The sequence below is a fragment of the Calypte anna genome, chromosome 1, assembly GCF_003957555.1.
Source record: "Calypte anna isolate BGI_N300 chromosome 1, bCalAnn1_v1.p, whole genome shotgun sequence".
Taxonomy (NCBI): Eukaryota; Metazoa; Chordata; class Aves; order Apodiformes; family Trochilidae; genus Calypte; species Calypte anna.
The window spans coordinates 12,355,050-12,382,013 of NC_044244.1; the positions used below are offsets into that span (position 1 = coordinate 12,355,050).

Below are 26,964 nucleotides of genomic sequence, written 5' to 3' on the forward strand. Positions count from 1 at the left end.
CACATAAGAACATCTCCAGGTTGTTTTAAAGCAGGAGACCTAGCAGTTATTCTGATTACTTCCATGCACCTCCTACTGTCCCAAAGGCCTTTCAGATATTGTGTAAGATATTTTAGAAGAACAGCATCGTCTCACGAATCCTGGTCTGTAAATACTTGAGATTAATTTATCCATCAATTATGTGGGCTCATTCAAGAAACATGTGAAATGGTTAATTTTGAACAAAAGAATACTGACAGTTGTTTATTTTTGTCTTAAATGCAGGACCATCAAACTAGGAAGCTATGTTTAATTTTCTTTTCTTCCCTTCAGCATTCTGAGTGCCTGCTGCTATAGCTAGACTCTTGGTGACCCATCTCCACATTTCTTTTTTGTTTTGCTTTGCAGAAGAAGCAAAAATTCTGCCAGTCAGCCTCATTCTGTCCTTAAATGCACTCTATAGCTCTGGGCACATGAGCGTCTCTACACATGAAAACTTCCCCTTTAGCACATAGTTAGGGAATCAGTTCTTTCACTGGCTTTGCTTCCCTCCCTTGTTGTTCAATTCCCAAATGCTCATTATACTCAATGAGCCCCACCTCATCTCTTAAAAAATGCAGCCATTTGGGACCTTCTGTCTGTTTTCTACTTCTTTCTCTGAAGTAAGTACCCAGTCACATTTTCAAACTTTATTTCATAACAGTGAAAATATAAGCTGAAATTCTTTCACAACCATTTGATCCAACGAGCTTTGAGAAGAATGCCTATTATGAAACTTGTGATAAAATTGTGAAACTTTGCAATATAGAGTTTGTGAGAAAGCATATGTCTCACTCCCATTCTGATTACCAATTCATTTTTCAACTGCACTTTGCAGACATACCTGACCCTATTTTGTGTCTCTATATAGCTTCAATGCATAGCAATGTGGGGGAAAAACTTGGTACTGGATTACCTCTTAAAACTGGCCCCAGCTGTTCTGTACCTGTTGTATGTTTAGGTTGGTGTGTGCCCTTATAGCCTATGCACTCCTATGCCACTTTTACCTGGCTGACATCAGCCAATGCACATCAGATGGGAAATGGTAACTGCAGGAATGCTATAAATAGCCACGGAGTAACATTTCACCGACCCTAGAAACACTTCCAAATTTAAAAAAACCTCCAATCAAACCACAAAAATCCCTGATTGGAGTTAAACTTCACCTCTTCCTCTAGTCGACAGATGAAAAGCAGGATGAGGTCAGGCCTAGCCTGAGCAGACATCCTGAGCTCTGCCAAACCGTTCGCATGGAGAGACTCAAACTAGTCAACAATCTATTCCACTCAAAAGGAGTTGCTTAATCTCAGAAAAAGGAGAAATTCTGGAAAACACCTAACACTTCCAGGGGAAGACGAGGAGGGTAACAGATGGCTGGGACTTTCTGATCAGCAGACACCAGGTGACTGAGGTTTGACACCAGACCTCACCCACAGGCAACCGATTAAGTTACTGAGTCACTCCATGACTAACGCTTCAAAAAGGATCCCCTTTCCTCCAGCATGTCTCAAGAAAAGCCCATGCCACAGCTCCACTGGGAAAACGGGAGCCTTCGAGTCGAGCCGGAGCCTTCGAGCCGAGCCGGAGCCTTCGAGCCGAGTCGAAGCTTTCCTGCCACCTGCACTCACTCTGTCCCCACCGCACCTCTCCCGACCGCCGTCTGCACCGCTCCCGTCCCCCGCTAGGAAGCGGAAGACAGCAGAGCCTCGAAACAAGACCGCGGCCACCGGAACCCCCCACCGAGCCCGCCCCGTCCCTGCGCCGGTGGAGGGGGGCGGACGGGGCGGGAGCGGGAGCAGGCCCGGGCCCATCCACTCCGCGTCGGCTCCAGCTGAGCGGCATCCGCTGCCCCCAATGGGCGCCGATGTGGCCGCAGTGGGCGGGCAGATGGCGGCGGCGGGGGTCGCCCCGTAGCAGCCGGTGCAAGTGGGGCGGGGAGAGGTGGCGGCTGGAGCGGCGAGTGGCTGCGCCCTCAGCGGACTGGGGCGAAAAGCGGGCGCGATGCTGCTTCACCTGGCGGCCGAGTTTGACTTGCAGAGGGATGTGGTCCCCTGGCTGGCGGCGCGGGGCTGGGCCCCGGCTTTAGGTAACGCTGTGGCGGCTGGCGTGGGGCCGCCCGCTCCCGCGCTCCCCGGGGTGGGTCGAGGAGAGCCCCGCTCACTCCCTCCGTCCGCCGGGCTTGTTCCCCTGTTCACGGCCCCCTCCCGCGGGCGGAGGAGCTGGGCCTGAATCGACCCCCTCAGTGCGGCTTCCAGGGGCCTGTGCCCTGAGGGCGCCTTCCAGTCAGGGCCGCGGCGTCTCGGGCCACACGGGGGTCCGGGTAATGGCGGTGTCGGAGTGCGGGGCAGCAGCTGCTGGTGCCCCTCTGCCTGGGTCCAGGGGAGCTCCGTCCTCCCTCCCTCCTTCCTCCCTCGTTCCCTCCGCGTCCCCCGGGGTCTCTTCCTCCCGGTGCCTGTGGCCGGGGTGTTGAGGCGGTTTGGTGCCTTCAAGTAATTTTTCTCATGCCGCAAGCGGCTCTGCAAGTCTGCACTTCAGAGTTTGTGTGTTTCTTCTGTTAATTAACTTTTTTTTTTTTTTTTTTTTTTTTCCGCAAAAGAAGACTTTTAGCATGACTCCCTGTCCCATGCTGTTCCCCTTCTGGGGGGTGGGGATCCCCATAAGAACCCCACTTTTGTTTTCTCCGTGTTAAATGAGTGCTAACTAAAGCGATGAAGTGTTAACTGTGACAACAGTGTGGGATAGCATACCGAGCACTTGATACAGCGGTTGGAAAAAGAGAATAACCCCTCTGTATTCTTGGCCCTGTGGTTTCTTGTGTTCTTATTCATCTGCAGGGCAGCTGGCTCAGTTCTCCTTTTCAGAAACTGATGGAAACCTTAGTCTAAAAAATACCCCGAAGTACTGTAATAATTATTACTTCAGTAGAAGTAGATGGTATGTGATGAACTTTTAACCTCATGTCCTTTGGTTGCTTTTAGTGAACTCAAAGTATTTAGCTTGCTTCATACACTGAGGGGCTGTTACCAAGTAATTTTATAAGAACTTGTTTGTGGGCAAACTAGAAAGTACCAGCTTTGATTTGTTTTATAGAAGAAAGTTATTTACCATGCCATCAGTTACAAAATGTGTCTTTCTGTGAGGTTCAGTCATCCCCAGCTATCCCTAACATAGTGTGTACTTTGTATGATCTGAGATTAGAAAGTAATGTGTTGATAAATGTATGCTAAGATTTTTCTTTGTTTTCCCATAAGATAATACATAATTGATTCCTTATGATAATACTTTTTAAATGGGGCTTTTTTTTTTTTTTGGTATTGTATTTTTTTGGGGGGGTGTGTGTTTGTTTTTGTTTGTTTAATCACTGCAAGCAGTACAAGCTAGTTCATATTTATCAGGCTTGTGAAACTAAGTTTCACGTGTCTTTCTTCTGTCAATGCTTGGCAATAATTGCAAACTAAATAGTATCAAATGTTTTGCATTGTGGAGAATTATTTTTCTTGATGCTTAGTGAACCACAGGCTACTTATATTAAGATTTTTAGGACCAATCATGAAGCTGCCAACCATATTAGGGACAAAATTTCCTCTTACAGTGAAAGTTCCATCTGAGAGAAACACATTTTGGGGGGCAGCACCAGATAGAAAACAACAGCAGCACTGGGGAAGCCTGTGTTTTGGTCATCTTGAGTACAACATTTTAATTTATTTTTTTTTTATGATAATTTCTCTTACTTTTTAGTTTGTGCTACTTTATCCTGATATGCTCTTCTCTTTGTCCATGCTAGCTTCCTGGTCACCTTTTTTCCCTTAAGACCCTTTGTCATACACATCCCACATTACATCTCTTGTCCTGCATTGCTTAATTCCCTTGTACCTGTAGGTACGTTGCCTATGTGTATATTGTGCTTTTTCTTGTTATTCTTCGGTTATGGGGAAAGAGGATATTGTAGAGCTTATCTCTGAAGATCTAGTTTATTTCCAGGCATTTCTCTGGGATGCTGGCTGAGCAGGTGGGAGCAAGTTGTGCTAGTTCTGTCTCCCTGTAGTGCTCTGGAGTACAATTTCACTGATTGAGCCCCTTATTGTGTAAAATGGATAAATGAAATTCTGATTTTTCTTTCTGTGAATGAAAGATAGTGGAAAAAGCACATTTAGTCACAAAAGGCTTTGGCCATTAGAATCACAATGAAGAGCTAGGAGTTTACATAATTCTTTTCTGTGTGTTTTGAAACTCTTTTACCATCTTGTGTTGAATCAGGTTTAAATGATGGTATAAGAAATCTCTTAACAAAAGGGAGTAATTTTGGCATGTACAAAGAAGTATTTATATGTGAAACTTTATTATGTATCTTTCCACAAAGTGTTTGTACATCGTCCAATGAATCAGTTCAAATGAAAATCCTGTGCTTTTTGATATTTTATCATTTCAGACTCTTCTGAGAATTCATCGTCAGTCTACGTTGTAAATGTTGAAAGAAATGGAAAAATTATTTATACCTGGAAGGTATGTCTCTCCTGGAGTAGTATAAAAATATAGCAGGGAATATCACTGTATATATATCTATACCTGAGTTCTAGTTCAATTTTTCTTTTCATTGAGCTTTAGAGCATTAAGACTCAACTGATAAGAACTTCAGGGGTTGGGCAATGGAAAAATACCTGTCTCCACTTCAGACAAAGGTTAAGAGTGATGAAATGGAGAAGTACTGACCTGATTAGATCCACAGGGTGTTTGCTGCTGATTTTTTTTGGGGGGGCAGACTCTCACCCTGAGTTAAATTCTGTTTCCTTAGCAGATAAACTCTTCATAAGCAGCACATTCTTTTAACCTCAGAATTTCTCAGGGAAGTCAGACTATTAAATTCATATTTACTGCCTCAGTTAAATGTACTTCCTCCTAAAATAATGTATATTAAAATGCCACTTATCTAACAGTAACTCTGCTTCTGCCTTTCTTCTTTGTTACATTGTGACTAATGTGTAGCATTTTAGTGCAAGTAGTCTGAAGTAAGTGGCTTATTTGATGTTTCAAAGTATTTGGAGCTATCCTTTTTAGCATAGGATTCTGCTCTCTATGGTGTATGCATGGCTTTTAGGTTGAAATTAAAAAAAAAAGTTGCCTGTAGTTCCAAGAGATTTTGAAATGTTTTGAAAAGGTGTCCTCTTGGTGGACAAAAAGCTGTGGTTCTTTGTGCATCTCAGAGCAATCTGTAGACCCAACTAGATCTTCCCATTGGTAGGATTTTGGTTCTTGAAGAGTACAGATGGGACATAGCAGACTCCAGTAGAATAGGGTTGCCTTTTTTCCCATCTGGTTCAACAACACTAAACCTCTTCAGCTTTGCTAGGGTTAAGGGAAGAGGTGAGGCCTTCATGAAGGTATAACACACTTTAACTGTGGGTGGATGTTTCCTTCATATAAACACAGGGAGGGGAATCTGTAAAAGACAACCGTAACCATAAAAACAACACTGAAGGATTTTTTTTTTTGGTTGCTTAAAACTCTAGAAACTCTAATGAAAGTAACCCATCTACCTTCCAACAGGACATCAGGTACTCTGTGTGTGATGTTGCTGCTTTCTAACATCTATGGACTCCCACACAAAGTTTTCTTGGGGTTCTGGCAGTGGAGTCTGTCTGCTTTGTATGGTGTTCAGGCTCTTGCAGTGGGCACAAGGGATGAGTTGTTGTAGCTTGGGGTTCACACATCTAAATGTAGGTGTCTGCCTGCATGCTAGGTGTCTGAACTCCACTTGTAGTCAGGAGGGATCTGGGCGAAACAGTTGGTGGAGCATAGAGAACTGGCCACTTGTAGCATGTACTGTGGGAGGAGGTAGACAAATACACAGTAGACTCTATTGACTGAATAGGCCAATGACTTGGGAGGGTTTAAACACCTAGGCTTAGTTCCTTGAACTGAGAGGTAAAGGCTGCATAGGAAGTTACTAAAAATGTTCTCTAGTTTCTCTTCCCTAATTTTGGAAATAAAAGTGGCCTCTGCAGTCTGTGTGGTAGGAATGGCTGGATGACAAAGCCTGAGAACTATAACAAGCAAACTGCATATCTGTGCTGCAGTTTTCACCTATCAAATACCATACTGAAGGAGATGCTGCAGCTTTTTATTTTCCTCTCCTCCTACCATAGTAAAGTAATCTTGTCTTTTTCTCCTGAGTCAGACAGGCTGCTGAAGAACCAGCATCTGTTTGTTTCTTCATTAGGAAGAATGCTGACATATTTTGTTTGCTTCTTCTGGAAGTGTTTTTTACACTTTGCTAGTGGGCAAACTGGAAGATACTTCCTGGGGTTTCTCACAAAAAATAAATGTATCCTAAGGTGGTTTTGGATTAAATATATGAGGTTTCTTCCAGGAAGAAGCTGTTCATAGTGTGTGATACACATTTCTTTCTCAGCTCAACAGAAATTCTGCCCACCAGCTGAAAGTGTTGGTATCCACTGAGATGCTATTGATGTTGATTATGTCAGTACCTATGTCCTTGTATGCATTCAGAATAAGAACGTGTGGTTATTCCTGCCCCAAAGCTGATGTTAGTCTCGGTGGTTTGTATGTTGGCAGGAGCACACATGGTGGCCCAGGCTGCATCTGCATAGTTTAGCAACTTTGTGTCTATATGTAGATTAAAGGACTTCAGCTTGTTTTGGTATACAGCATGTGCTGCTAAGCAGAACCTAAGTTATTTTTTAAAATATTTTTAAAATTTAAAGCATGGTAGAAATGAACAAGAAGAAAAAAATTCCATTTATATAGTCTTAGAAGTAATCCAGATGAAATTATGTGTTATTACCAGTCAGCTAAAAAGGATGTGTGTTGCATTTTTCAAAGGCAGCAGGCTAGTGGTGTCATCTGAGCTTGTGAAAGATTCAAACAATAATTTCCTAAGGCAGAGCTGAAATTTTTTCTCTAGCTTGCAGACAGGTAGGTCACTAGAAGCTGTGATTGGAGATGTTTGATGTTTCTGTTTTCCCCTTTGGAGCAATGACCCACTGAATTGAGGTTTGGAATAACAGCCTTAAATCCTCCATCAGCCATAGCATCCCTTTTCATGATTGTACAGACATACCTAAAACCAGTGTGGAACCAAAGAGAGAGAGAGGGACCTCACTGCCTTGCAATCAAATAATTAACTGCCTTTTTATAGGACAGGGAAATGTGTGAGGATGTGTGTCAAGGGCTGCAGGGAAGAGAAGAGAGGTAGAAGAAAGTAAAACCATGTTTAACTTTGTGTGTGTCTATATTGTCAGTGCTGATATGTTTTCATCCATAGGGAAATCAGAGAAGTACTCACATTGGATTGTACGATCTTCAAACTAAACAAAATGAGGTGAGAGCAATACCAGGCTTTTCCTTGGTGAAGACAGTGCTGCAGTGTTTCAGATTTTGATGCTTGAAATATTATGTGTCATGTCATTAAGGAGTATATGATTGCTTGAAACACAATAGAGATGGGAGAAGGTTCAGTAGTATTAATGTTCTTCAGTAGTATGAAGATGGAAAAGATTTGAATGACTTGGGAGCATAATGTCTACAGTCTATTTCTAAACAACCAATTCAGCCCCTTTTCATTCCTTGTTCACACTGTATGTGTGCACTAAGAAATACATGTTTTGGGTTTTCTTTGTTATGTGTGCATTTTCAGCATGTTTGGTTCTATCATTTGCAAGAAATTATTCTAGAAACTGAATGTACTGCAATTCAGTGTCTGAAATCATGATAACAGGCCTCTGCAGGTGTCCCTGTAGGAGTATGAAATGCATGAAATTTCATTTTTGCATAGGGCTGTGCTGCTCTGGTAACAACACAGAGCTCAAAAGAACCAGTATGAAATGAACAAATGAGAAAACAGATAAGTGATACACTAGAGGTTTGAAATATGGCTGTGGAATTATTTACTTTAAAAATAGTGTGCTGGTCAGCAGTGTTTTCCTAAGAAGGAGTAATTATAGTTCTATAGTTAAAAGAAATAATTAATTGACGTTAATGTATTTCTTACAGCATCTCTATGTGTTTGAGAGGGATCTACAAATAATCAGTTGTTCAATCAACAATGAAAGGACCTTATTGGGTAAATATGTGTTTAACATTAATTTTTTGTCATGGTAAAGATCATGTAGTCAAGTGGGTTGATACATTTTGACCTTATGCTGTGCACAGCAGTCCATGCATTTCAGTGGATCCATCACCAAATAGTGTAAGTAACAACATCAAGACCCTTCTGTAACATTATGGGTGGTTTATGACAACAAATCTAAGACACACTTCATTCACTTCACCCTCCTGCATTTATACATGCCCCCTACATTGAGAAGATCTTTGGTTTTTCTTTTAACATGTATGTTTTGGATTAAAAAAAAATTGAGATGCTTTTTCTTCAAGAATATTTTTTATCCATGCTCAGTGTGGTTTTGTGTATTTTTTCCCCTCTTAGCGGTCAGTTTCCGCCAATATACAGAGGAAGAAAGAGTAAGTCGGCTATTACAGTCAGGTACTTCAAGTGGATTGTTTTAATACTGTTAGAAATATTGTACCCTTCCACTTCCCCCTCCTCCCCCTATAATTTCTGTTGAGAAAAAAAAATAATGGTATCTAAAACATGTTTTTTCTACAGTACCCAAGTATTTAACCTTGCTAATTGAAATTCATCCCATAAATAATGTGAGAGTCCTAAAGGCTGTGGATAGCTGTGTTCGAGTACAGGTAAATTATTTAACAAATATAAGGATAAAGCTTGTAAATCCACTATGCTAGAGTTAAAATAGTTGAGTGCAGAAATACCACACATCGTCTTGTAACTGTTGCAGAAATAGGGTGCTGATTTTTCTTCATAGAATGAAAAAAAATTAGAAACTTCATAAAATGTTCAATGTTTCTCTGACATAAAGGCTACTTTTTTATTTCTCTTCCATCCTCCAAAGGTTGCACAGTGATTGCTGACTGTTAGTCTGTAATAATACCTATTTTGATTAATTAAATATCATTAGCATGCCTGTCTTAATTTGTAATTACCAGTTAAAAAATCCCAACATTTTTGTACTTTTTCTAAACTACTTTGGTTATTTACTTACTTTTGTGAAACTTTCCATATAGTTTCTTTATCCAGTTGAAGGCAGAAATACTTCTACAGAAAGTCGCCTCTTGCTAGTTTCAGAAGATAAATGTGAGTTAATGTTTTGAAAATACATTGTTATTCTTTTGCTTTAAGATGATCATTATAGGTTGTATTTTGGTAGACTTTACTGAAAAACAAAAAAACCCCAAAAATAAAGGATATGAGCTATTCTGGGTATTCTAAATGTCTTTGAAAACAAATCCCATTAAACTATACAGTTTTTTAATGTTAGCAGAATGACCATCTTTTACTGAAGTTGCTTGGTTCATGCATTCATCAGTTATCTTAATTTCTAAAAATGCTAAAATTGACTTTTATAGCTGCCAATGTCAATTTAGAGCAGATCATTTGACTATGAAAAGTGAATTGTGATTTAATATGTGACAATAGTTGGTTGCATTCATCTTACTTTGCATCTCCAGTCTAACTAATGGGAGGAAATGGGTAGAGGTGGACATTTGAAAAGGGTTTTTATGTCTCTTTCAGTCTTGTTGCAGAGTGAGTTCACTTTTTCCATCCTTTTGGGTAGGGTTTTCCTCTCAGCTAACCCAGACACCAACCTTTCACTAGTGGAACTTGTGAGGTGCAGTTCACCTCCTAATACTTTCATGTAATGCTGTGAACTACATTGGAAATATTTATAACATCTGCTGAGTAAATCTTTGCACTGGTGAACTACCAATAACATTTAGGAATTTGTGTGGGAAAGGGCTGTGAGGTCGTATTCACACTGGGAAGCTAATCATGGCTGAGGTGTGGTTTCAGGCACAGATGGGCAGCCCTGTGAGCTCTTTCTCTGTGCTCGTGCTCCATGGCTTGGTTTGGAATGTATCAGTTAGCACCCTCCTGATGGTGCTGCACTGGTGTAGGCAGAGAACTGAATCAGCTGTAGCCCCCCTTGGCTTAGGAGAGGAAGAGCATCCAAGCTTAGGCACCTGTGTTCATATATCACAAATTTCCTCTTAGGCTGAGTTGAACCTGCCTGACCCTCATGTGTTCTTGTAGCATTCTTAGAGGTGAGATGGTTTAATAAGCTGTGTAAAAGCATATAAAAATGTATGCTTGTAATGATTTTTATATATTTTATAGATGTTGAACAATTTGATGTTCATGTTGTTGCAGAAGAAGAACACAAAGTGGTAAGACTTGTAAAATCTTGGGGTTTGGGGTTTTTTTTTTAATTAAAAATTTGAACGTCTGTAAACTTAGCTAAGTATTTTTGTGGTTTTATATTTGGGCAGCACAGAGTATGTTCATGTATTGATGGTATGGCAACTTATGTAGCTAACCACAAAGCTGATTGAAAAACCTGTATACTGTGTAATTTATGAGGCAAGTGACTTACTGGTTTTTTTTATTTGTTGCTGATGTGTCTGTAAGTTAAAAGTTGGGAATAAATATAGTTTAAATACATGTTTAAAACCATTTAAAATATTTGCAGTCACTTTCCCAACTTTGCCTTTTGTGAGTTTGTGTGTCTTGGTAAAGGTTTCATTTGAAAAACAAGGAACCAAACAAAAGACATAAAAACTTAGATACATTCCAGGTACTAAGAATGTTCAAATCTCTTTTTCCCCTCATCTCTTTTTCCTGTTTTAAGCATGAATTTGTTTTCAAATTGTAGATGTTTTTCTTAAAAAAACTTTTAAATAATATACTTCTCATATAATATAGAATTATGTGATGAAAACCATTGTTTCACTTTGTGAAGACAAATGTATGCTTGAAAAGAAGATAAGGTCTTGATTGTCAGTCTATGAAATGTTTCATGTTTTTCTCAAAGTTTGTCATTGCTTTTAAAGAAGAGGAGTTTTATATGCTAGACTATGGTAGTAAAGACTAAGAATGTAACCAGAAAAAAAACAGATCATGATGATCTTTCTCACAGATTTCTTTTTGGTTGCCATAAAATCTCCCTAGATCTTTTCAGCATATAGTTATACGATCCCAACAGTTTTCCACAATTGTAGGCCTTTCCCTGCTGCCAGTACTCTCTCTCCATCATGTGGCTGAGACTTTTGACAGAAATCTCTTTTGTGCCTTACTCCTCTTCCTTCAATAGTTATAATGTTGCTGGTTCTGAACTTGCTGTAGTATTTCTCTCCTCTCCCCTTCTCTGTGATGAAGAGCACTGTCTGGTTTCCTTAGTTCACTTTGAGCAGCTTAAGTGGTGGTTTTCTTGCAAGCATGGCAATCTCAAAGAAGTTATTTGGCAGTTAGTTATTTGGTTCAATGTACCCTGAAAATCTGGCTTCTGATCTCTTTAAACTGAGCATCCTGCACACAGAAAGGTGGACTTTGTGTACTAGCAAGTAGCATATTCTCTCCAGCCACCTTAGTATTTGTGCCTCTCCTGTCATTGCTTTTCTCTTTAAAGCACGGACTGTGTAATTGCTACAGAAGTTTATTTACTGATAACTTCTGATGATCTTTCTTCTTCTTTAGGTGATTCAAAACTCAGGTCAGCTTCCAAGAGTCAGAGTTGCAGATGATCTCATTTGGGCACAATGGGATATGATGGAACAAAGGCTTTTCTACATTGTTCCAAAGGTGAGGTAAAATCATTCTCGTAGTTTTGTTCCTGCCTGTGCATGACAGTGAAGTTTTGAGTGCATGGAGTAATAATAGTTGAGTTTGTTTTTCATTGTGATAACCCAGTGAAAAGCTGGACTTGCCTTAAATGCTCTTTGTGCGTAGTAAATATCAAAAAGACCGGGTCTCAGTGCTTTCTGTAGAAATGGGTGGGTTTGTTAGGGATTTTTTTTGGCTTTACAAAATCTACCAAAAATTGTTGTGAGTAAAGTGACTCTGTTTTAGAGAATTAACATCTCTAAAGTGTGTTGTACACAGACTTAATGGGACTGAATAGGAGGTCTTGGCTAGGTTCTTGGCTAGAAATCTTGCAACTCTCTGGGTTTGGCTGTTTTTTCTTGTTTTGGATGAGGTGCTATTTACACTTCATGTATTCCATGTAAATGGAAATAGATTTTTCTTAACCCTTCTTAGCCTCCAGAAATATATGAATGTTAGAAAATAACAGGAAGTGGGGTCTGATGGAGAAATTGATTCCTGTTTGTTTTCTGAGATACCCTTTTTCAACTGACCAAAATAAGATACTGTACCTTTTGCCATATAAGTAGTTATGGAAAAGATGGTTTTTAACTTTCTAGAATGTGTGTTTTGACATGTAAATGCTGTGCTGCAAGTGGGGGCCCACGAAATTATAGGTGATTGGCAGATAATGATCTGTGACAGGAAGGAAGGCTGCCAGAGTGCTATTGTGAGGGGTTATATGTGGTTTTTAAAGCTCTCTTTTGTCCCCTAACTTCTGTATATCTGGTAGCAAAGTATGCTGACTGTGTAGAACACTGTGGAGTATCCAGTCACTTTTCAGTCTGTATGATATGCTTTTTACTTCATCAATTACAAAACATGTCCTGTTAATTCCAGGAACCAAGGAGTACTTTAAAATGTGTCCAGTTTTATCCTGATGAAAATTTTAACTCAACAGTAAGTTATTAGTATTTTATTATACAATGGTTAAAAGCTGCACGTGATTAGTGCTCTGGCACTGATACAGAGGTCTGTTTCAGTGGCTTTTATTATTGTAGCTTTTTCAGAGGAAAACTGGAGGGTTTTTTCCATTTGATATTTTGCATGATGTTCTTTTCAGGAATGTATTCAGTCAGATTCAGATTGCTCCACAGTAAACTAACTTCAGTGAAATTGGACAGAAGTGACATTTGTGAGATAACACATCTTATAGTCAAGTATGAAAAAACAGAATTATCAAATGCTCTGGGAAAAGAAACCATGTACTAATTTTGTGTCTGTTTTAAGTGAGAGGAAAACGTGTGGTGGCCAAAATACAGAAAACAATGTTAAAAATTACAGCTGTAATGTAATTGTTACTAGGCTTTTATCCTGGTGGCTGAAATTTGCTTTAATGCAGGAAGTAAAATATTTATTATTTCACAGGCTTTTTAGGGTTTTTAAAGTTTTTTTTTTTTAGCGTTTTTAAAGTTGGTTTTTTTAGGGTTTTTTAAGTTGTTGTTTTTTTAGGGTCTTTTAAGTTGGTTCTTTAGGGTTTTTTAGGTTGGTTTTCTTTAGTTTTTTTTAAGTTGGTTTTTTAAGGTTTTTTTTTTAGGGTTTTCTTTAGTTTTTTAGTTGTTTAGGGTTTTTTAGCTTTTTTTTAGCTGTAGCTTTTTTTTGGCTTTTAGCTTTTTTTAAGCTTTTTTTTAGCCTTTTTTAGCCTTTTTTAGCCTTTTTTAGCCTTTTTTAGCCTTTTTTAGCCTTTTTTAGCCTTTTTTAGCCTTTTTTAGCCTTTTTTAGCCTTTTTTAGCCTTTTTTAGATTTTTTGTAGTTTAAAAAATCTGTTTTGGAAGGTGTTAGAGATGTTTGTAAGGGTTAGAGGAGGATAAACTTCAATAAAGTATTGAATCTTGTGCAATGTGAATTTGACATTTTTCTGGGAATAAATATTAATCATAGTTTTAATTTTTTAACAGCTGGAGTCACACCTGGATATTTCAGTAGATGACACACATGTAAAGTATGCTTATTTTAAAAATTCATTTTAACATGTAGGATAATGTTTTACAAACCTCTGTCAAACTTGTGTTGAGACCACAGCATCTTTGTGTGCAGTTGCCTTTATAGAGTACTGGAACAGGAGAATAATATGAACACTGTGTCCAAACTTCCAGTTCCTGTAATTCTCATCAGAATCAACTGTGAAGTGTAATTTAATTCCTGACTGCTTTTTGGTGCCATTTCGAAAAAAATGTCTGAAGAGCTAAGTGTAGCTTAAACCATCTTTTCTCTGAGTATTCTGTACCTATTTAAATTGTTTTAATGGTGATATCAAAATTCCTGTCAAAGAAAGCTCTCCACTGTTAATTGCTGTAACATGTTTTTCTGAGCTGTTAACTGCACCTTTTAATAGCCTGTGGGACACTGCCTGCACTCTTTTCTCCTCCAGCAGAGCTGTTTTCAGGCAGCCAGTGCTTTCCAAGGCCAGGATTCCTCTGAAGTCTCCTGTACACATGGCTGGATCTGAGCTTATCTCCTTAAGGCTCCATGTAAATTGAGGAAAACCTTGTCAGGATGGTCTGACTCTCACTTATAATTCATCTCATTCTCATTTATCTTCAGTCAGTTGACTTTACATTCCAAAAGGGCTTTTGTTTCCCTGTGAATAAAAAGGTACTAGATCAGTTACCAATAGCTGAAGGTAGCTGAGTTCCACCCTGCCCAAACTGTGGCTTTTGGAATGTCTGGGTGCTATGCAGAAGGCTCAGTGTGGTGCTACTGCACATGCAGGTTGCCTTAAATGGGCAGTGTTTATCTTGTGGTTAGTACTGAAAAAATCCAACTCTTAAGATCTTCAGTGCTATATATTTTTTCAGAACTACTGCAAGAGATCTAGTGAAAAATCATACAGGATAAAAATCCTTTCTTTAAAGAAACCAAACCAATCAAAGAAACACAACCTCAACAACAAAAATGCCGAAGCAGACTGAGTACAAGCTTCTGTTGCATGTTTTGCATTGCAAAAGTAGAACTTGTTGATGTTAAAGATGGGTAAAACCATTAAAGCACAGCAGCATGAGACAGAAAAAAAAAAAAGTCATGGTATAACAAGTTAATGCAAGTGAGATTTTTATGCTTTCCTTTTTGATAATGTCCACTGAAATTAGTGTGAAAAATTGCAGAAAATGTAGCTTTGCAGAAACAAGACTGCTAGAGTTAGGCTGCAAAGCCTTTGAGTCCTCAGGTGTTATGAATGCTTGGATTTCCAGTGCTTCAGCAGAACTTGCTTTCACTTTGATGTGTAGGAGTGGTTGGACAATGCTGTAGTGAGAGACAAAGTTTTCAGGTGTAATAAAAATTGTTTGTTCCTGGTCAGTTTGCAAGCTTGGGTTTCTCATTTGTAACAACATTGAGTAGATTGGTTAAAGCTTAGAGAACACTTAATTATAATTTAATCAATATGTTTTGATTACAAAATGACTGTTCTTATGATCTTGGTGTTGTGATGAATCACTGTGTATAAAGTGATTTATTTAGTGATCTTAATTTGCTCACAGACTTGTCAATTTTGGATATGATTGCTGTCAAGATCAAGATATTGCATCTAAATCTTTGAATCTTCAGGTTTTTACAAGTAAAGCAGGTAATGAATAAAGACAAGTATTGTCAAAATGAACTCCACTAGTAATTATCATGCATCATAATAGATTACTAAATTTCTTTGCAAGACATTTTTTTATAATCGTCATTAGTGTTTTAATGATAATGTTTTAATCATAAAGCTGTCTGTAACTATAATTGTTATAGTGTGGATATGTGTAAATGGAGCAGCCATGATACAGATTCTAAGAGCTTTATATTGCTGTTGGTTCCTGAATTTTGCTGAGTGTAGTAATTCACTGTTACCCTGGATGAGTAGAATTTATTCTTTAAATGCTTTTTTCCCTCTTATTTCTGAAAAAATAGGAGTCTATCCAAATATATCTTCATATCAGTCTTCCCATCTTGTGGCATTTAGCTATAGCTCTTACTATTTGCAAATAATTTTGAAATCAGTATTGTAGAAGACTTGGTTCTGCCTTTGTATGAAACACTTCCCATGTATTGCAATAGGATACCAGGCTTTCCCTGTGTCACCACACATAGGTCTAATTTCCAGAGAGCACTGATAAGGGAGGAAAGGAATTTTTCTTGTATTCTCAGTCTCTGGCTGCTCTAATGGGATTGCTAAAATGATATCTCATGTAACATTGCTTGGAGAGTTGCTGAGACTGTTGTGTTTCTATATTAATTCTGTATTAATGAAGTACCCTTTGATATTCTCTGTTGCTCATAGTTAAGTTTGTTAACATGGAATCGCAGAATAAATTGGGTTGGAAGGGACCTCTAAAAGTCACCTCATCCAATGCCTGTGAAGTAAACAGGGACATCTTCAACTAGACCAGGTTGCTCAGAGCCTCACCTTGAATATTTCCAGGGATGAGGCCTCAGCTACCTCCCTGGTCAACCTGATCCATTTTTCCACTACCCTCATGGTAAAGAACTTTTTCCTAACATCCAATCTAAATGTACTCTTCTCTAATTTAAAACAGTATCCTAGAATTGAAAGATGTACATCCTCTTTAGTCCCCCATAGCCACTGTTCTTGTGGTCAGCTTGCACATATAGCACCAGCACTTCAGTCTGAACAGACTCACTTGCATCTGGCACAATTTACTGAAGAGTGTACATACTAGCCTCAAGCCTACAAGAAAGAAATTTGCAGTGTTGGAAGGGAGATCTTGATAATAAACAGCACTGTGGGTTGCTGGAGCTTTTCCAGTCTTCCTCATGACTCCTGATGCTGCTACTTTAAAAATTATGCATGCTCTGAAAGATGCCAAGTGCTCTGACAGAATGCCCTATATGTTGTCTAAATGACTCATATCCAAGCAAAGCTGTATCAAACAATAATAAATTAGCTAAAAATAAGCAGAAAAGAAATTTGCTTCTCAAAAGAAAGTATTTACCTTTCCCAGAAGTGTGAAGTGTCTCAGCCATATCTGTATCACAGCTGTGGTGCAGCTTTGGAATCTGCAGTATGGTAACCTGGTAAAACATGTTGGTAGCTGTGGGGGTTTTTGCACATTTGCTTTTTCCATGCTGTCCTTTTTTCTGTATACCTAGTATACAGTTTTTTGTTTTTTTTTCATACAGAGGAGTATCCATATTAGTATTCTTTTTTTTTTTCTTTTAAGGTAAAAAGTGAATGGTCATAGTTGTGGCCCAGTGGGATTGGAGTAATGTGTCTTGGAAGCTGTTTCCAACATGAATGTTGAAGCAGCTTGCCAAAGCATCAGAATAAGATGATTAAGGAGATAGGAGGTGGAGGGAGGGCTGCCATCCATTGAAATCAAAACAGTCTCTCAGTCTGATTTAGAATTAGGCTGGGAGTAGGCAGCATTCCTACACAGGGTACCTTGTTGGAAAAAAGCTTGTGCCAAGGGGTGACTTTTCTCCTAAGAAAGGCATTAACAGAGAGGGGAGAAGTGACTCTCATTTCTAATGTAAGAAAGCTCTAGTAGTGTATCATGCTGCTGCCAATACAAAATTCTCTAGAGAGAAAGCAAACTGTTCTACTGTGTTGTTCTGTACATATCTGTACATAGAGCCTGAACAGATAATATCTCAAGATTGAGGCAGTTTATAGAAAGGTTTGGTCAGTTTAATGGCTGCAAGGATGATGTCTACTGGGAAGGGCTAAAAATGTTCTTCTGAAGAGAACTGTCTGTCAGAACCCAGTTTTCCATCATGTCATATTGCCTTCTCTATTCCCTCTTATTTTGTGTTTCACTAGGTCAATGATTGTTAGATGTGTGTAGTATATATTTTTGTAATCTTTATTGAAAATTTATTGTTAGTTTCTAATCTGAAACTGTCTTATTTGAGTTTTGTGCAGTATAAAGATGTCTGGGTATTAAGTGGATGAGTCAATATTCTTTTCCTTTTTTGTCTTTTTAGGAGGCTTGTGTGTGTGTTGTAGTCTAGCCTCTGATATTCCTGATGAAATAACATACTCCATACATTTTTTACATAAAGGTAAGATTAACCTGTTCATCTATGCTCTGTTTTGGAGAATGTCACTTTGCTGAAGGAGTCAGAATGCCTTGCAAAACAAGTAACTGTCAAAGTTTTGCAGACAATAAACTACTGTGACTGATGTTTAAAGAGAGCAGCTGCCTTGAGTTGCAAAGTTGACTTTCCTGCTGTAGACTTCCTGCCTGATGCTGAACAAGTAGCTTCAAACCAGTGGTCTCATGAGTGGCTATTAATTTGGTCTCTTATTTCTAGCCAGACTTTCTGGCGTGCTGAGCACAGACATCAGTGAAATCTATGTGAGCTTGCAGGTCTGTTGTGCTTATGTCATAAGGCATTTGTATGGGAAACTGAGCCAACAGCTTTTAGCTTGGATGTCTGTTTAGAGTTGCAGTCCCACATGTCATTTTCACAGCAAGAGGTGCAACACCCACTGACTGTGAGAATTGTTGCTGAGCAAGTGGTGCTCTAGCTCGTAATTCTAAGACTTTTTTTTTTTTCTTGAGAAGAATAAAGAACATTTTTTTATTCTGATCAGAGCAAAACTTGTCACTAGCAAGATTTTTGTTGTTTGGTATGTGGAGTAGAGAGGCAAATTATTTCTCAATTGAGGAGCTTCATAGCATGGAGTAACCACATTTAAGTGGATGATACACTACTTTTTTAGTTGAAGCTTTTGCTTTTTTGTGTCAGGGAACTTTTCTTGTATCAGTGCTGCACTAACATGTTCCTTTGCTGCTGGAACATTGAGGGGTTGAATGAACTAGATTTTTGTGTTCTTGAAGGCATTAAGAAATTGGAAAAGTCCACTCTAGGTGTGGCAGCACCCTGCTTTGTGCTGCTATGAAGAGCTGGTTTCCGCAGATGTGTTTGTGTAGCTGAAGGGTGGTTGCATAACTTAGAGCCAACCACAGCCCTTCTACAACCTTATCCCTGCTGGCAAGAAAATGAGTATAAGTGTGGTGACACTGACCAGCTGCATCTGAAATAACCTTCATGGAGTGGAGTTGTTCAGTGCAGAGCTGTTTGTGGATTCTTGTAAGATTCATCAGTCCCACAAGAGAATTTTAAGACTGGTCCTGAGGTGACCCACAGAAGCAGCAGTGTATCAGGTCCATAAGCCACATTTGAGAGACTTGCAAGAAGTTCAGTCTGTGCTGCAGCATGTGAAAAGTCTGAAGGAAGCAGTTCACTTAATGTAGCTTAAACACAAAAGTGATGATGTTGCAGGTATATTCTGCAGTGCTGGTATTATTGTGCATTTGCATTGGCAAGTAACAGGGTGGCAGTCATGAGTATACTTACTCATTACAAGCAGTAGTGAGCAGTAAATTTCAGTCAGTATCTTGTGTGAAAAAATATTTTAGATACCTATTAATCTGTAGTGTTGCTGTTGTTCTTGGAGGTATATCTCTCCCTTCCCCTTCTCCCCCAGAACTGATAAAGCATATCTTTCTGCTAGACTCAGGAATCAAAAGTTCTGGGTGAGTGGCTGATCTAGTTGTTCCTTGGTGGTCCTGTAAACCCTGGATCTATTAATTGTGAATTTTCATGCAGTACTAAGTAGCATTATGGTCACAAAACCATTCAGCCTTTAGGATATTGCAGCATGGATATTTGGAGGCTGGTGATTGTCTCTTCAGTTTAGTCATCAGCTTTTCATCTGAGGAAATTTGAGGGCTTTATATCATTCTTACTAGATGCCAGTAAAAGTATAGTGCAAGTCTACAATAAAATAACAGTTGTGCTGATACAAAGCCCAAGCAAACATGGCAGGTCTGAAATCAGCATATGTTTATACAGAACTAAACTAAATTAGAGCAATAGGGCATGCAGATAAAGAAATCCTTCACAGATCACTAAAATGTGAAGGATAGATATGTAGAGGATTTGTATTTGAATTTTTGGGGGGAGGAAGGTAATTTTACATGCTTCTTTACATAGAAACATAGGCTGTGCAGTGTGTGGCCAGTTTCTGCATACTAATGAACTGCAATGTGTGGGTGCAGGTCTAAAAAGTATGCAGCAACTCTGTTTAGGATGAAGTAAATCCCTTGGTGCAGACAAGCCCGTGAAACAGTCTGAAATATCCCTGTTTGGGTGTACTGGCACTGCAGAAGTTTCTAGGCATGAAGTCATACTTGGCTTGTAACAGATGGTATTTATTGTTTGAGATTTTAAAAAGTATTATTATTTTTCTCCAGGTTACAACAAAACGTTTACAGTTTCTCTAGAAAGAACAGAATCTCATCAATTGAAGGAAGTGGCTTTTATGAATCTTGGTAGGTTACTTGTGTTATTTCCCTGTGTGACTGCCATACTCTGTCCCCAGTAGGGAGACAAATGACTAACCCTTCTCTACAACTAGTGGACTTATTTTCTTGACTTTTTGTAATTGTGCTGTTATGCTGAGGTTTGGTTTTGTTAATTTTTTGCTTAAAGTTTTTATGTGGCATTTGATACTGTAATACCTCACTACTGGTAAGCAACTTCCTCTGAAATTGCCTCAATCTGCTCTAGAGGTCAGCTGCTGAGTTTCTGAGTGTCTCAAGCCTCTTGAATCCGCCCCTGGAAACCCAAATGTATTGCCAGTGTTTCCTGTGTTAATACAACAGCAGTTTTTAATTAACTCCTTTTATATTTCCTAGATATAATCAATTCCATCAGTGAGAAGTGAGCCAAGATGAGAATAATGTGAGACAGCCTCTTACGGCCAATAAGCAAACAGGTGCTAAATTGATTACTGTTATTTCTTTAAATAGACAATTATGTGGCTGCTTATTTGCCTGGCCAGTTCCTGCACCTCCTGAATATTCAGCATCCTGACCTGCTATGCCATAGTTTGTTTCTAACAGGTAAGACTGCTGCTTGAAGTAATTTTATTGTAGTCAAAAATTGTTCAAATCTCTTCACATGAAGGTTGTATTTTTCAGTATTTGTTTCATTGCATAATATTCTGAAGAAGAGAGAGATTGAAAAACTAAGAATGGCATTTTTGCCACTTGCCATTTTAAAAAGGGAATCTGAAGTGACATTTTATAGACTTCATCTATTACGTACTTCTGGCTAGTTATAAGATGGAATAAGACCTTTCACTGAATTTGAAATTATTTGCTTTGGTTTCATAATTTCCCTTCCCCCATATTTGTACATGCTCTTAGTCCTCCAGTGTTCTCAGATTTCACATGGAGATGTAAATTTGATTTTACATTTCCTTCCTCCAATTGAGTTGCTCTAAATGTGTGTGTTTGGAGGGTGTGGGGAAAGGAAATCTGTGTTTCCTTCACCTGATCAGGCTGATGCAATTTGATTTAGAGTCTCATCTGAGAGGCATGTTAATTTTCAACAAGCATGTCTTTATGGGAAGTGGGTTATTTTTGGAAGTGGGGGGCCCTTGTTTGAAAACAGAAATCTGTTCTCATTGGGTGAAAGGGAGGGTAAGTAATGAGAACTGGTGCAGGGGCAGCATCATGGGAAGCTAACAACTGTTGTATATACATAATGAAATACTTGGCTGCTAGAAATGAGTGGAAAGCATTGCTAATTTCTCTGGTGCAAAGAGTCTGGAATCCTGCTGTGTAGGACTGTGGTGGGGAACCTTTGTGCTAGCATCAAGTGGTTTTGATCTGGTGCTTCAGTCAGTAATCATAGAGTAGAACCTTCTGTTCTGGCCATTGGGCCTGATGGTGAGAGGTCCACCAATACAAGTTTGTATCATGATTCTCCATTTTCTGAACTGTACCAATATGCTTAGGTGCTAATCCTAGTGCTAATCCTAATCTCTGAGGGCCTTTTGTCCTTCTCTATTCCATTCTGTGTAGCCCAGTTTGTGCTACGGCATCATTGTGAGCCTCCAATCTATGCACCTTCCCTGCTTTAGCAGTAGGGAAGGAGAGAGCTGAGAAGGGTCTGTGTTCCTCATTTGCTTTCTCTACCCAGGCAGCACTACTCCACTTCCTCATTTTCAGCACAATACTCGGGCAGCTGGTACAAGAGACAGACTGATCCTTACTTCTGGGGACCCAGGAGTCTAAAAAGAAATATTGGTAGCAGCCAGATTTTGTTTTTCATCACTTTTATTATTAAACCAATGTTTTTCAGGTGAGAATGCAAGAATTGATAGGTTGCAAAACTGCTACATCCGATCCCCACTCATGTCAACAGTCTTGGATTGCCACCAAGGAAACATGTATGCAGTGAGCATCAGTGGCAGTGCCTTACTACAGCTCCTGCAGAACAGCAAACAAGACAGTGAGAGATTAGCAGCTCTGCACTGTGCTCTGTTGTACTTTGAACATACAGACAACTTGGAAATGCAGGTTGGTAAAGACATCAGTGGTAAAGACAACAGTGATGTCTTTTACGAAGCAAGGTTAGGGCATGACTGATGCTGACCAAAGAAGTCCTGGCTTACATGTACTTTTTCCCAGTGCCAAGGGGCTCACCAGCTGGGCTGCCCAAACAGCTTTACTGATCAAGACTGTCCTGAAAACATTTATATCTGCATCACTACTTCATGCAGTGTTACTACTGTAAATAAAGTTTCTGCAGTTTCCTACAACACATGCTTAAACAGATGTTACAAACTCCTGTGTTCTCATTCTGACAGATTATATGGTGGATTTTTGAGAACCTGTCAACATGTCATTCTTTTGATCCCATTCAAGAATTTATTATTGGTAGGTATTTCTTTTCCTGCACGCTGGAACTTCCTGCAATATAACCTAGTTGTGACTTAGGAAGAAGACACAATGTCACAAACTGACTCACTTCTTTCCAAACTTTTCGGTTGTGATTTGTGTTAACTGACCTGTGTTTTGTGGTAGAGACAATACCAGGAGTTAAGAAGATACAAAGATCTCTCAAATTCAAATTGGCAGTCATAGGTTTCTAATGCATTCTTCTGTCTAGTGGGACAGATAGATGCATCATTATTTCAGGTCACTGAAGAGGAAATGCTCCATCTGGCTCCTGGGATGTCTGGGATGTAAATAATTGAGACTAGAGCAGAGGAACAAATGTCCTCTAATCCCTGCCCAAACCATTTTTTTAGGATTTAGCATATCATGATATTATCTTCCAGTAGCTGATTCCTTAGCCTAGCCAGTGCATGTCCTGTGCCCTGAGCCTTTGTACAAAGAACCCCTGCAGCACTGAGCTGTAGCCAAGCAGCTGACCCAGCCCTGCAGCCATCTGGACTTCTCTTCCTCCTTTTGTGCACAGAGTGGGACCAGTTCCACCATGAAGAAAGCTGTTTCAGAGAGAGCAGCAGGATTTGTCCCTATAAAAGTATTTGATAAGGAACTGACTGTGAAACCTACTCTTATTAACTGATAGTTTATACTATCTTGCCCTTATATATCTTTTTTACATTGCATTTAGCCTCCCTGTACTGCAGAATGTGTCCAGAAACTCATGACCTTCATAAACTTCTGCCCTACACATCACTGCTTGATTGGATTGGGGTAAGATAAGAGCTGGTATTTTAATTAATAGCTAGAGGTCATATTGGTTTTTTCTCCTTTAATACAACCTCTAACTTGTATACCTAACCTTTTTATAGACATCCCGGAAATCCACAGCTGTGCTTCATGCCAGTGTTCTTTTGTCAATTCTTAACCTTAGTGTTGTTTTCCATGAGTCCTATATTAATTAAGAAATAAAAGCATTTACAGAACAAGAACAGCTATTATAATGAAATGATTACTAAACATCTCATGGTTTTTTAGTGGGATATTAATTTAGTGCTTATGATTTGGGGTCTATAATGAATACAGAACATATTTTACCAGCTAAGTCATACAGTTATTTCCAAGACACATGGTATCAGTAGGCTTTAGATTTATGAGTAGGCTTGGAAAAGTAAAATAACTTATCAAATAGCTTAATTTGCTTTCTCTGATCTGACACTGTTTTACTACATTGCCTTTTTTTAAAGGAGATGAGTGAGAAATGTTTTCCAGACTTCTGTTTGGCAAAACTGAATGTATAATTTTGACTAGATGCTAGTTTCACAAATGAAGATTCACTTAGATACCCAAACAGGCCTGTTCTGCTAAATGGTTTATATTATAATTTGTCGATATTTTATTTATAGATTATTCCTGGGGTCACGTGTACAACAGACATTATTTCTATACCTATGTTGGAGGTAAGTGGTAGTATAAAACCACATAAATATTTGTAGGTTAGGAGCTTTTTTTTTTTTTTGTGAGCTGAGGGTGTGATGAAGCAGTGTCCTTACACCCGTCAAAAAATAGGAGCAAAAAGAAAATGACCATGTTTGAAATCTTATACATTTACTAGAATATCAACTATTTAGACTGATGTTTGCTAGCTCAAAGATACGTATTTTCCCTTTTCAGAAGAGACTTCTTCCATTCAACAGGCAAGGTCCTCCAATAATTAGTTGTTAAATTTGATTAATACCTCTTCAGTTTGTGACTTCATAACCTGCAGGTAAACTTGGCACAGCAGATGTGTAGGATTTCTTCATCTCTCTCTGTGTCTCCACTTTGAGGCATTTTATTTTGTTGCCATTGCATCCTGTGATTTCACTGATGTAAGGGCTTTGGCTACCTAAATCTAGACAAATTCCTGCACAGCCTGGAAAAGGCAGTGAACAGGATGGTGAGAACACACAATGTTTGGGTAGGAAATTGTACTTTCCATTGAAAAAAAACATGAATGATTCTTCCTGTCTTCCATTCCACTCCCTCAGCTCCAGTTCAGTTTAGAGTGTTCCCCTGCAAATCTGAAAGAGGCTTTAGGAAGCAGCTTGTTGTAGAGAGCTGATCTGAAGAGTCAGAGCTTAAACCCAAAAGTACCAGCAACAGGGGGGAGTAGAGTGGATGCATGGCAATATTGTTTCATATAGCACTGTAAAGAAGTGAGAGTCTGTTTTCTCCCCAGTGCTAGTAATTAGCTCATAAAGATTCACCATTCACTGGGTGAAATTACCCACTGCTCACCCAGTCTGCAATAGTGCATCACAGCTGTGCTGCTACAGATTCACATGACTGCTGTCAGGGACTTCAGCTTTGCATGTTTTGCTTGGGAAGGCTGCCCTGAGAGCTGGGACACCTGGGAAAATCAGATCTTGAGAAAATTTGTTTCTAGATAATCCTTGTAATTCACCAAGGTCAAAGTTAGTAGGCTTTTAATTTGTCTGAGATTGAACCTCAAGCCCCAAGGGGCAAATGCCTTTCACAGCTATACTTCCTGATTGTGGAACTCATTTCCTATTTCTGTCTGAAACCTAAACAGACTGAAAAGGTTAAAGTTGAACTAAAGACAAATATTTCCTCCAACTGCAAATTGCTCTGACTCTGCAGTGAGGACAAAGATGGTAATACATAGGGCAAGGTTTAGTGCTTTGGCTGCTTTGTACCATTCAAGTGACACAAACCCACCATTGCTCAAGTTCAACTGGTCAGTTGTTGGGGTTTCAGTTAGTGTGTGGTGGTGGCATCACTTGCTAGACCCTGGTGATAAATGTGGTCCTATAAGTAGCATTTGCTTTGCAAAATTTTTTTCTATGGCACTTCACAGAAACAATGGTAAATTGCTGCTTTGAGAAGCTTTTGGGAGTTCTCAAGCCTATGCTCAAGCTTTTGGGAGAACTGCATCCATATTCATTTAAAAAGTTGTCCTATTTGGGTAACAGGTGTATTTTATCACTAGAGGCCTGTTAAGAAAGAGATAATGAGTCTGAGAGAAAGAGAGAGCAGTCAGAGCCCAGTTGTCAAAAAGATTTAGCTAGGGGTCGTAACTAATAAGAACCCATTTTTCATTTTCCCCCTTTTAAACACAAAAACCAAACTTGAAAGGATATGAGTAGGGAATAGGAGGAGATTCAGAAGAGTCAAGGTGTATAGCAGAGGCAGTTGTTAAAGGGATCAGCACAGGAAAAGGCAACCTCTCCCTCATGCTGTGCTGTGCCACTGGGGTGCAGAGTGATGTTTTAAGGGGTGCCTGTGCAGCCCCAAAGTTGGACAGCTTTGAATATCTTCACCACTGGGGAGACAGCCTTACGGTTCCCAGAAAGGGCATATATGCTGTTCAGAGGTCACTGGCACCCTGCATCCTTTCAGATAGGTATAGCAGAGAGCTCTCTTTGTCTTCATTTAAAACAACATTACTTAAGAAAGGCTTAGCAAGTACTTTTAGTGGATTACACCCTGGTAAGGGCTTGTTTTGACTTCTGGTCAATGTCTTATAGTTGCTCATGCTTAGGTATTACTTCCTGACTCTCTAGAAATGTTTGCAAAATGAATACCCATCCAAGATGAAGAAGCCTTCTCTTTCTAGTGCTTGCCCTGATGATCCTCAAGAAATAACATTTAATTAAAACAATCCTTTATTTTAAACTGTTGACTTTTTAATGAGATCTAATACAGTGTAGGTTTTCAGTAGTGTCTGCTTTTAATTCTGACAGTACCACTTCCTGCTACAGCCTCAGTATATGAAATAAGCTTGCTGCCTTGCTTCCACCCCCCATCAAACAAAATCCAGTGTGGCCTGAATGTAATTTTTCAGTGGTGATGCTGTTGCAGTTGCATAAATTCATCACTAGATGATACCCTTACGCCATATTCTTGATATTTCTGTTATTTTGTGGTGGTAACATTCAGTCCACATCCTGCAGTTGAAGATTGTAAATCTTGTTAGTTAACTACAGCAGGGTGAACATATGGTGCCATATACACTCCTAGTTTCCTGCTGCTGATTATGACTAGTATGAAGCAAAAAGGAGATTTATTGTTCTCTGCTGCAGCTACAGCAATAAAGTGACAATCAGCATTGGCAACAAGAGGGAAGTGGCTGTCAGGATTATTTTCCTTGGCAAATTGTAGTTTATAGTAGGACGCAGTTTCTGATGTTTTCTTCTAAAATTATTGTCAGTGTCAATAAGTAGGGGAGAGAGAATAAAATCCAACCTGTGAATGCAAGAGGGAGGAATATTGTGGATCCTTTTCCTTCAAATATCACCACTGTAGTGGTTGTATTGGAAGGTAAATGTATGTAAGGGAGTCAAGCACAGCTAGTACCATCTCTTATTTTTTTAAACTGTCAAAAAGAATTGCATTAATCTCATATCTTCCTCAGTAATGAACACATCAGTCTCCCTTTATAAACAGTGGCTTGAAATCTTTATAGCCAGTCCAAGAACTAGCTCAGGAAACCAGTGTGTTTGTTTGGGATGTTTTTCCTCC

The 26,964-nt window shown here is 39.2% G+C and overlaps 1 protein-coding gene across 1 annotated transcript in view; it reads left to right on the top strand.

Annotated features, from left to right (window-relative positions):
- The first annotated feature begins 1,940 nt into the window (after nt 1-1,940).
- Nucleotides 1,941-26,964, top strand: part of GSAP (gamma-secretase activating protein) — a 42,407-nt gene continuing 17,383 nt past the window's right edge. Inside the window, exons 1-19 of the mRNA XM_030451237.1 lie at nt 1,941-2,104; nt 4,448-4,521; nt 7,301-7,357; nt 8,029-8,098; nt 8,462-8,518; nt 8,642-8,730; nt 9,121-9,190; nt 10,232-10,281; nt 11,588-11,692; nt 12,593-12,652; nt 13,651-13,694; nt 15,232-15,317; nt 17,675-17,752; nt 19,954-20,031; nt 20,512-20,604; nt 21,851-22,068; nt 22,359-22,428; nt 23,132-23,214; nt 23,847-23,900. Coding sequence (XP_030307097.1) covers nt 2,020-2,104; nt 4,448-4,521; nt 7,301-7,357; nt 8,029-8,098; nt 8,462-8,518; nt 8,642-8,730; nt 9,121-9,190; nt 10,232-10,281; nt 11,588-11,692; nt 12,593-12,652; nt 13,651-13,694; nt 15,232-15,317; nt 17,675-17,752; nt 19,954-20,031; nt 20,512-20,604; nt 21,851-22,068; nt 22,359-22,428; nt 23,132-23,214; nt 23,847-23,900 — 1,521 coding nt within the window. The 5' untranslated portion in view covers nt 1,941-2,019. The remainder of the gene's footprint in view (nt 2,105-4,447; nt 4,522-7,300; nt 7,358-8,028; nt 8,099-8,461; nt 8,519-8,641; nt 8,731-9,120; nt 9,191-10,231; nt 10,282-11,587; nt 11,693-12,592; nt 12,653-13,650; nt 13,695-15,231; nt 15,318-17,674; nt 17,753-19,953; nt 20,032-20,511; nt 20,605-21,850; nt 22,069-22,358; nt 22,429-23,131; nt 23,215-23,846; nt 23,901-26,964) is intronic.